This window comes from Oncorhynchus keta, chromosome 19 (assembly GCF_023373465.1).
Source record: "Oncorhynchus keta strain PuntledgeMale-10-30-2019 chromosome 19, Oket_V2, whole genome shotgun sequence".
Lineage (NCBI taxonomy): Eukaryota > Metazoa > Chordata > Actinopteri > Salmoniformes > Salmonidae > Oncorhynchus > Oncorhynchus keta.
The window spans coordinates 56,489,810-56,500,367 of record NC_068439.1 but is presented as its reverse complement, the minus strand read 5'-3'; the positions used below and the strand labels follow the sequence as shown (position 1 = coordinate 56,500,367).

At 40.3% G+C, this 10,558-nt stretch overlaps 1 protein-coding gene and 1 long non-coding RNA gene across 3 annotated transcripts; both read right to left on the bottom strand.

The window, feature by feature from the left end:
- ahsa1a (AHA1, activator of heat shock protein ATPase homolog 1a) lies at positions 1 to 10,498 on the bottom strand. 2 transcript variants are annotated; one of them, XM_035793945.2, is made up of 9 exons: positions 9,694 to 10,498; positions 5,275 to 5,465; positions 3,584 to 3,666; positions 3,322 to 3,439; positions 3,123 to 3,214; positions 2,514 to 2,639; positions 1,040 to 1,141; positions 892 to 943; positions 1 to 506 (listed from the first exon to the last, which is right to left on the bottom strand). In XM_035793945.2, exons 1-9 carry the CDS (start codon positions 9,771 to 9,773, stop codon positions 334 to 336), a joined length of 1,017 nt encoding a protein of 338 aa, XP_035649838.1. In that variant the 5' UTR covers positions 9,774 to 10,498; the 3' UTR covers positions 1 to 333. The 2 variants fall into 2 exon arrangements, with proteins under 2 accessions (XP_035649838.1, XP_035649839.1); XM_035793946.2 differs by lacking the exon at positions 9,694 to 10,498 and adding an exon at positions 6,372 to 6,394.
- LOC118398520 (uncharacterized) lies at positions 7,471 to 9,457 on the bottom strand. The gene is made up of 4 exons (XR_004828632.1): positions 8,779 to 9,457; positions 8,122 to 8,161; positions 7,901 to 8,012; positions 7,471 to 7,732 (listed from the first exon to the last, which is right to left on the bottom strand). It is a non-coding gene; the product is annotated as an uncharacterized LOC118398520 (long non-coding RNA).
- Positions 10,499 to 10,558: the final 60 nt, after the last annotated feature.

Here is a 10,558-nt window from a genome sequence, read left to right as displayed (position 1 = left end):
TTCAGTAAAAATGTAATTTATTTCAGCATGACACACTTCAAATGTGCAGAATTGGAGATTGAGAATGCTAATAGTTAATTCCAAATATACTGTCGATCGAGTAATTGTTTCTACATCTCATTTTGCCTATAGACTCAGTAAAGTAAGCACAGACATCAAAGAAAGCCTTGAACCAATGACCCTTACACGGACTGCCAGTCTTCCAAGTGGAAAAGGCACCGTTTGTCTACGCACGATGTAGGGCTGGTGCTACAAGAGACTGCACTAAAGAGAGTATTCATCCACATTAAATAATCAGTTTTTTTTTCCTATTTTTTTTTATTTTTACATTATTCAGTAGAGTCGGGCCCCGAATCCAAAAGTCTGTTTGATGGCTTCAAAGTAGTGTCTCTTCCAACCCTCCTTTGTCCGATCCTCCTCTACCGTCGGGACTCCTTTAAATTCTACCTTCAGCTCAGTCTCATTGCCTCTATCCTTCATGTTCAGGGTAATAGTTGCATAGTGCTCTGGAAAAGGGAAATCAGAGCCAGTTTTAGAATCACTTGTTGCTAAAACAATAATATATCCAAGCCAGTTATGTTACTATCCAAGGTTTCTCAAGTCCAGTTGTGGGCACCCAACAGGGTATGCACAGTTTTGTTCCTGCCAAGTAGCAACACACTGGATCCAACTAATCATCATGCCTGTAATTAGTTGAGTCAGGTGTGTTCATTGTAGGATGGACCAAATCCTATATACCCTGAGGGTGCCCAGGAGCAGAGTGGAGAAAGCAGTTAAGAATTGTAGAAATTACCCGTATAAAAAAAAAAAGATCTAAGTAGAGAAGTGCTGAAAGTTGCCCAGGAACACACACAAATCAAGGGCCCCACTGGGCAAGGTGGGGAAACCTACCACATGGCCAGGTCTTGAACCTCCATTTCATAACTATCTTTTCATCTGGGACCTAAGAAGTGGAAACCAAAACCAGTTAGATTTGGTATTTCTCCACCAATGGGTCATGATCAACAGAACATGAGCTCAAGCAGATGCATATCCTCACCAGCTCCAGAAACTCTCCGTTGACGCTTCCCTCTAGCAGCTGAAACTTCCCTCCTTTGTCTCCATCGACCACTGCTGCAGCATGGGTGAACGCCTGGACCATCTGCATTACGAGAGAGGAGACCATAGATTAGTCAAATCAGCACTGATTCTTATGCCCTCAGCCAATTGTAGTCATGATTCAAAAGAGTTATGGGACGACAATTTAAAAAGTAGGTAGGCGTTATATTATAATAGGCAACATTTTTAAAGCGGAAGTAATCCACTGAGTTAAAGTCTAGTCTATTGAGGTTGGTCTTCAATCCCTATTAAAAGCAACAGATGCAGTAAAATCCAACATAAGGGTATTGGAGTGAATAAAAAACATTTGCACTGAAAATGATTTGCAGTGGTGAAATTATTTGCACTAGTGAAGTATAGGAGAAAAATGATAGCAAATCAATTCTATCAAAACCTTGGTAGAATACTTTACATTGAAGGCAAACAAACACATGCACTCAAATATATACTTACTGGTTTTCTGTGCAAATTGTATTTATGCAAATTGTGTCAATTCAGCTTTGTTGCTATTGATATTTTAATGTCAAATTTGTGAATTAAACCATTCTCTACTGACTAGGGAAAGTACTGGGGTGTATTCATTAGTGCACACCGTAGAAAAACGTTTCGCAACGGGAATGTTTTGCAATGAAAACCAAATTAAAAGTTTATTTCCAAAATGCTATTAAACTTTTTCATCAGAAATTATTGCCTATGGGTACCTTCATGTGTGTTAAATATTACACATCTCATTTATAGATTTTAGATATTAATTAAACAATTGTTTTTGCAAAACGCTGTATTATGGTTAGCTGGAATGGAATGTTTGTATCCTGTATATTTGACTCTGATATGTGGTTGTCTCACCTAGCGATCGTAAGATGAATGCACTAAGCTAAGTCACTCTGGATAAAAGCATCTGCTAAATGACAAATGTGAAATGTAAATGTTTTAAATACAGATCTCATGACAGTATTTCATTCTGTTTTATGTCACAAAGCTGTATTTGTTATGTTTGACTATAAAACCTGAGGCGGATATACAGCGGCTTGCTAAAAATCCTGATTTGTCTCTGAAATGAAAACATTAAGTGGTAGATTTTAAACAAATAGATGTCTGTCATTACACAACCCAATGCCATGATTAGATTGTGAAAAAAAAACTTTAACATTCTTGAAACAATAAATGTTAATATACCAACATTTCTGAAAATGGATATATAGCTTTTTGAATATAAACTCTTCTAAGTGTTTATTGGACAAGTTCAGGTTTGTCCCTCCAGTTTCTGCCCTTACGTGTTTGTTTGGTTCCTAGTGAATTCATCCCTGAATTGGTTTCCAAGCATATTACTTCAGCCTGTCATATCTGGCCCAATCAGTGATGTTGGAGGAAAGAACAAGGAAGGGAAGCTAGTATTTGACTACTTTACTACTCACGTCCTGGTTGATGAAGGTTCTGTACAGCTCGTCAGGTGAGGTGAGGAAGGTCTCCTTGAGACTAAACTTGCAGGTGGGGATCTTGACCCCTGTGCTAGGAGAGGGGGCTGATACGGAGGATCCAATCTGGGGACATAGACAAGCGTGATCATCCTGTTATTCATAAATTCTGATTATGAATACTTAAAGTCCAGAACGTGGGAAGTTCAGTAGATGGATTACGTATTGGATTCATTATGTGGGGGATGGGGAAATCACTTAATTCACTACCCATGTTGGAATTCTACTTGAATGGACACTTATCAGTTGAATTCTTGTCAATTAAAAAAGCATTCCAATTTCTTTTTTCTTCAACATACAAAATGTATGGAACATTTCCTACACGGTTTGTTATTGCTAGTAGGGTTTTAATCATGCTCATTAGCCCCTTGATACAGGGGTTCTTTGATTGTCTCTCAATTCTTCCCCCTTCTCCTTTTGTGTGTATGGGATTGAGGTAAATATTAGCTGGAGAGAGTTTCCACCATTGTTAAATCCATGACGGATGTGAAATAGAAAGGAGAAAGGTAGATAATGGGGACGTAAGGTGAGAAGGCAACTGCCACCCACCTGGGTTTTGTCCACTTTGACCTTTGTCTGCGTTGGCTGTGGCTTGCTCGCCACTCCATTCGCCGTTGGGAGGATCATGCCCTGAGTGAACTCTGCATTCATCGGAAAAGTTCAATTTCAATCAGTATCAAGCTCAACTATTAATATCTGTATAAACGGGCACAAGGGTTAAATTGACTTGAATAAATAAAGGCCTCACCGGATTTGAGGTGGTCCACATAGCTCCCCAGGGCAGCGCGCACTTTCTTCGCTCCCTCCTTCTTCATGAGTTCGGTGAGGGTTGTGTTGGGTTCATCTTTGCAAAGTGACACACTGATCTGTGCCAAGGGGGGAAAAGATAATACCCAATGTTAGGTGTGGTCTTGTTCTTTTTACCATTACAAAAGTAACGCAAAGAAATAACATTACAACCAATAGCCATCAGCGGTCGATGTGCAAATTCGCATTCTGTCATAACCTACATCTAGGTCGTCCATGTCATTTTCATCAGAGAGGTTGGGAACTTCGATGTTCCCTTTGTACTTGATTCCGGATTTTGATGTTCCTGGGACAGAGCGAGAGAGAAAGAGATGTCATGAAGCCTACTTTGAAGAGACACTATGACAACCCACCCACTTCTCACTGAACCCCTAGGGCTTTGTGTGCTGGAGAATATAATTACAGTCTCATTGCCATGGAAACAAGGGCTATGCTGCTCTTTAGTAGGCAAAACCCTCTGCTTCAAACAAAATGTAGGATACATTTGGTAGAAAATACACTGGCAGAAAACCTATGTTCAACATGAGTTCCATATAGAGTGATGTGTGTGTGTGTGTGTGTCTGCTAGTGGTCACAAGGCCAAGTATCATGATACCACGGTAGGAAAAAAAATAGCCTAGCCGCCCCCTTTGCCTTGTCCCCCGGATGCTCGTTCCTGTTTTCTTAATCTGCTGAGCATGTGCTATGCAAAAACCTGTCAATTAAATTCACACTTCCACTCAATACAATTCACACTTCTACTTGTATAGAATACGGCATAGATCGGCTGATTTGCTCATATTTGCAAAGGCCTACCTTTGGCTGCAGGAATATACGGGCGTGAGCTGCATGTCATTGTGGCAGGCTTCAGTTAACACACCTCCCTCCTTCACACGGTCTCCCCCAAACACACCACTCTCTCTCCCCCACAAACACTGCTCCCAACTTTCAAAACACTAAGCACCAAACAGAACTTAAGGAGCACCAGAAAGAGATCAGTTTGATGTATTTTAGGCTTCCGTTAGGCCTATATGAATCACATCTCATGAGTAGCAGACCCTTTTCCTTTCTTCCTGTGCCAATCAAATTAGCCTAAACCAACTTTTAAGGTTGTTAGCTAGCTAGGGTACATGACTGAACACTGTTATCAAACCAATAATTAGCGACCCGGGATTCGTTTAAAACGGCCTGCGACATGGTTTGTGAAACGATATAAAATGCACGCGAATACCGATAGAAAGAATAAAAGGCATCTCTGGTAATATGGGTCTTATTTGAACCGTTTAGGCTAGAGACGAGGCATTTTCTTTGCTGTAAGGCTGCACGCATGCTTGTCAATTTCCCCTCTCTGGCACTCACGAGGCTGCGTGATAGCGAACTGGCAGTCTACTCAGACTGGCCTGTGCTTATGGCTTGTAACAGCCGACTAAATGAAACAATGTATCAAATCTTGCGCGCTGCTCCAATTGAACAAATCTACAACCATAACAGAAGACTCATCAGGGCCTGTGCACCCCCACCACATCTAAATTATATTTTTAAACTGATGGAGGAATAGATGTGCATGAAGAGTGGATGGAGAGAAGCGGTGAGTGAGGGCTGGAAGAGGATGTGGTTGGCTGATTACAGCTACCACAAGTGATATGCGCATACAAGTGAAGTGGATATTATTGAACCGGAGTTTACTTGTAGCCGTTGCTTAAATTCCATTGAATTTATTAACAAACTAGGCGCCAGCAGGTTCATTTGATCGGTAACATTTACATTTAAGTCATTTAGCAGACGCTCTTATCCAGAGCGACTGCAGAAATATTCAGTAATATATGAAACGGTACTACGGTATTCTAAAAAGTTGGCATCAGTATCATGACGTTTTAGTGTCGTTATACCGTTCAACACTATCTGCTGCACTCACCAGTCCACGTCGCCTTGACGTTCCACTCGTAGAAGTAGATGAGCTTCCCCTTGCGGTTGTTGATGGATGCCTCACCGTCCAGATTGGGGATGTCAGTGACTTCGCAGCTCCCCTCTGGGCCCTCCACGCGCAGCCCCAATAGAAGCTCCTTCAGCTTGTCTGTTGACCAGCCGGTCACATCTCGTTCAGTCCTGTAGGGACAAACAATGAACATATTCAACTGGGTCGCGTTCATTGGGAAACAGTCACTGTAACAAAGCATTCTGTAACAGAACCAAGCATTTGTTATTGGAGGATTTCCCCATTTCAAGGGCTTTTTCTAGAGGGACTCAAAAGTCAAGCTCCTTTAACATTCATACGCAAGTGAATTGTTTCCTGTAAAAATATTGTTCAGTTGTAGTTAAGGGGATTCGTTGACAGCGTTTACTTAGCTCGCACCATGATCACAGTGAGGCAGACCATTATGTAATTCCCCCTGAATAGAAGTAATGATCAGGTAGAGAAAACATTTCACTCTCAAACTCGTAGCTCTTTTCGGTTCAGAGGGTTGTGATCATTGCTACCGTTTGGTGTCAAGTGTTATAAATATCCCCCATCTGCACCACAGTTGTACCCTGTCCCCGGTGCTCCAGAAATAGCTTTGCTTGAAACCCTTCAGCCAGTGCCACCAACTAGAACATTCCAGAGGCTTCTCGACAGACCATAGGGGAAGAAAACCAAAAAACCTGGGAGCCTAACACTCAAAACGTTTTGATAACCGTGTGAATCTCTCCGACAAGGTGACTTATCAATATAGCGTGCTCTATTTACCCAGATTTGAAAATGATAATTACCATCAAAGTAGCTATCATGCAAGAGTGCAAGTCCCTGCACATCATCTCTAGCTGACACCGTCACTGTCAACTTGCTAGCTACTTTAAAAAAAAGTGTATTTACTGTTCTATATCTTATTGAACTAATATTTGTTTATGCATTTGGTCTTGTATAGAAGACTATCCTAGTAGCAGTCTAGTATTTATAACATGCCATGAATACTAAGATTCTCTGCAAAAAAGAACTAGCTATCTAGTTGATATTAGCCTAATAACCTTACTTACATTTACATTTAAGTCATTTAGCAGACGCTCTTATTCAGCTAACCAGATCCTCTTCTCCTTCAGCCAGTGTCAGTCTTTCCTTAACTATATGAAATCTATTTCAATTCATGGTGTCAGAATGCACTGCTGTATGAAAAGAAATTCAGAACTAACTTGTTGACATGTTCTGTTGCAGATTCAAACCCAGATCAACTCATTGCAGAACGTATCCATTATGGATAAGTGTATTTGACAATGCACCTCGTCAGCCATCAAATGACGTCAAACACCTGAAGTCCAACAATTACATTGTTTAAGAAATCAAAATAGTAAACAATGCATACATATAAACCTCAATTTAAGCCAACATTAAAATGATTTAGTCAATGTCACAAACCTGGAACGTCAAAGAACACCATATGAACTATTATTATCATCATCCGAGAGCGCACAGATTCTGCTTTTCCATTTTAGCAATTAGACCGGCACAAATAAGTGTAAGACAGAATATTGTGATCTTGGTAGGCAAGTTACAAATTGAAATAGTATTTTTTATCAAAGCTAGCCAACTCCAGGAGAATGAGAAACACACATACTCAAAACAAGGAAGCAATGCCTAATCGTAGCTATATCAACACACTTCTTGTCAATTTAACAGGTCCATGTTGCTGCTGTCAATTGTGAGCAGATTATTTACCACTGCATTCAGTCTGAACCCCAGAATAAGCAGCAGGAGGACAACATTACACAGGTGGGAAAAAAAGGTAGCAAAAACAATACACCACAACACTTAAACATGTTACTGAGTCTAGATGTTATCAAATCAGGAGAAGAACAAGTGAAGGAAGCAGCATAGGGAAAATGGGCGATGGTAGGGTGGGTTTATAGAGAAGATTTAAACTTGAAGTTTTGAAAGACCATAAAAAGGTATAGTGTGGAGTAATGGTTAACTAGAGATGGTTGACCATGGAATAAACATAACATGGGGTGCTTGTGTGCTTCTGCAGCACTTTTAGGCCCATGTCCAGTCATACTCTGGGTCTCAGTATGTGTCCCTTGACGTCATTCCATCTCAGTTGCAGCATTCAATTCATGGTCATCGTGTGCCTATGAATTACAACATTAAAGACAATGAGTGATCACAGCATTTCCACATATTGAGCCATAGACCATACAACTTCAGCATTGAGGACAGCATTTTGTTGACAACATGGTGGTTTACACTGTCTACTGTGTGTAAATGATGGAAGAATCTTACAATCAAATGGACCTACAGCTGGTGTATGTGCTTCCTTAGGCCTGCACATCAACCAGTACTGGGAACACTGTAGACTTGGAATGCTTGCTCTCAAAGTGCTGCTTGAACGTCTTCGGGTCTGCATCTATAAACATAAAGTACACAATGGAGAAAGTTAATCTGTGGCTTAGATCGAAATCAGAAATTGACGAATTATAAACTAAGCAATACGATGCAAAATACAAGACTGTACCACACAGGCCAGTACAATAGTCTACACATGGAGAGACCTAAAGGCACGCACGGTACTAACCAATACTACTCAACCGACAGACAGGGCAGGTGTGGACCTGGGCTGCAGTCTTCTGGTTCGCAGCTGCTGCACTCTTAGCAGCCACAGCCATGGCATCAGTCAACAAGTTCAACTTGAGAGTGGAGCATGCGTTATATATCAATAAACCCATGCAACGTCTTCCTGCAATGTCTGAAACAGACCAAAGCAGGAGAATAGTGCTCCAGGTTAAAACAGCTTACCTAGTTGAGAGGTGGCAAGACTCAGGCACACCCACTGGTTCTGGAATAGAGAAGGTGCAAATAAGGTTTGCAATTTGGCATCAATAACATGACAGTAACTCTACCTCAAATAAACATGCGAGTACCAATTACTTTAAAACCCACCATAGTAGGAAGGACTAAATAAGGATACATAACATTGCATACTAGCTATACTAATGATCTGTCCAGACGATAACAGCAAACAATGTTTTTCCACAGTAAATTAAGCACACTGTTGACTCAAGAGGATGCTGCTAATCAGTCCATCTCTGAAACCTCCCAAAAAGCAAGACTAAAATAATACAGCTAGCTAGGGTAGCTATAAGTCAAGTAGGCTACCCACCCCTCACCCACAAACACACAAAGAATGCCTAGCCCTAGCTTCACCATCTAAGTTAAATAGCAAGCTAGACTTAGTTTATAAAGCCAAAGACAACTAAACTTGTTTTCATTAATGTATCATAAATTTAAATGGCTAGAGAAACAAACGGTTAATATAGCCACCTAGCCAGGCTAATGTTGCTAACTAGATAATAGGCTATTTCAATTTAAAACTTGCCCAAGACAGTTAACAATTGTCAATTTCTGATTGACTAAATGAGGCTAACATTAGATAGCTAATCAAGAGATTCTTACCTTTGCCTCAATTTGGCAGTATCGTCCAGATCTTCAAGGCCCTGGTGAGTGTCGTTAAGCTTGAGACAGGCATTTGTAGTTCTAGATGATATCCGCATTAGCAGCTAATTAGCATAGTTATCAAAACGTACCGGCAGGGTAAACCTACATGAAAACACAGCCCTTAATTGAAGCGTTTCTAAAATCCACAATGGCTCAAACGAACGGTGGAAAAACGATTGGAACCATTTCTGTGTTTGACCGCTAGGTTTTATATGTATTACGACTAATACTGACGTAGACTATAAGTAAGTGGATCGTCCACCAAAGTCACAGATCTTTCACTCTCATTGAAAGCAAGTCTAAAAAGCAGTATATATGTTCTATATGCAGTATTTCTATTGCTTCCATTCCTTAGATTTCGTTTTTGTATATTTTACTTTTGGTAACGTTATTGTACACCAGCTATATTTTTGGTCATGGGAAATATTTCATAGCGGTTTAGAAAGTACAATTCTCTACACTATACTTGCTTGTTTTGTCAGATTAACTGAAATGAGGCTAACTATTACAATTTTAGCAACCAAGAAATGGCGGAGCTGTTTCTGCATAGTGCATCTTTAAAACGCAGAAATAGTCTAGGGTAGAGAGCTACGGAACGCTCAACTCCGATCTCATAAAAAAACGTAGTTGAACGTTTCGTTCTAGGTGAACGTTCCTCGGTTTATGGACAGTACAGCTCAGATGCTGCTGTAGCCTCTCTCAAACCTCTCACTTAATAACAAAGAACAGAAACGGAGGTGCAGGTTATGCAATGTATACGACAGCATAATCGAACACAAAACATGCGATATTTGAAAAAGGCCTTTTGCCGAGGTCTTCAACTGGATCTGAGACAGCCCATCAAGCTGAAGAAAGCACACCAACGTTACTCACCAATGCCAGTTATTGACGTTTGTTGCATCGGCTCTCTCCTCCACGATCCAGCGTGGATCCCCTTCTCCCCATTTCGCCATGATGACAGCGGTGTCTAGTTAATGGGTTAGCTACAGTAGCTAATGTTATTTGCTAGCTACTACCAAAAAAAAACTGTTCAAAATGATTTCCTAAAGCTGGCTAACGTCAGCTAACTAACTAGTTAAATGAATTACAAATGCTTATAACCAAAAAGGATGAAACGTGACGAAAAGCTACGTTAGCTACACAGCTAGCCACAGGCTAACGTTGGTAATATCAACCTAGATGGCAAAGTGTAGCTACTATGTATGTATTTTTAACTGACAAATTCAATTAATCGCTAACCAAAACATTAACCTTAGCTAAACCGACTGTAAATCCTTTGTATTTCATATATCTAAAACTGCGTTATGGCCGTAGAAATGTACCTGAGCGCCAGTGAGCTTGGTTTTAGGACTCCTGGTTTTTCTCGAAAACTCGTTTTGAAATGCAAGGAGCTTGCGCACTCGCCGTAGAATTTACTAGAAGCGGACTAGAAATGACTGGAAGGGAAATTTACTAGAAGCGGATTTAGCTACATGCGGAAGTTCCTGTCAAAAGGAAATTGTCGTTACTAGTTCCCAAAGCCACACACCGTGCCTATTTCTACCATTTCTCTTCTTTAACATTATGCCTTACCTTCAATTAAGACAAAAATAAAAGTTTTTTTTTCTCCATGAATTATTACGATATAGCGTCTTTGTGGCAACTAGTGGAAACCAAATAAAAGCCCCGATATTTATTTTTACATTTAAAAACAAATAAAGCCTATGTTTACAGTACTAACAGTATTTGATATCAAGAC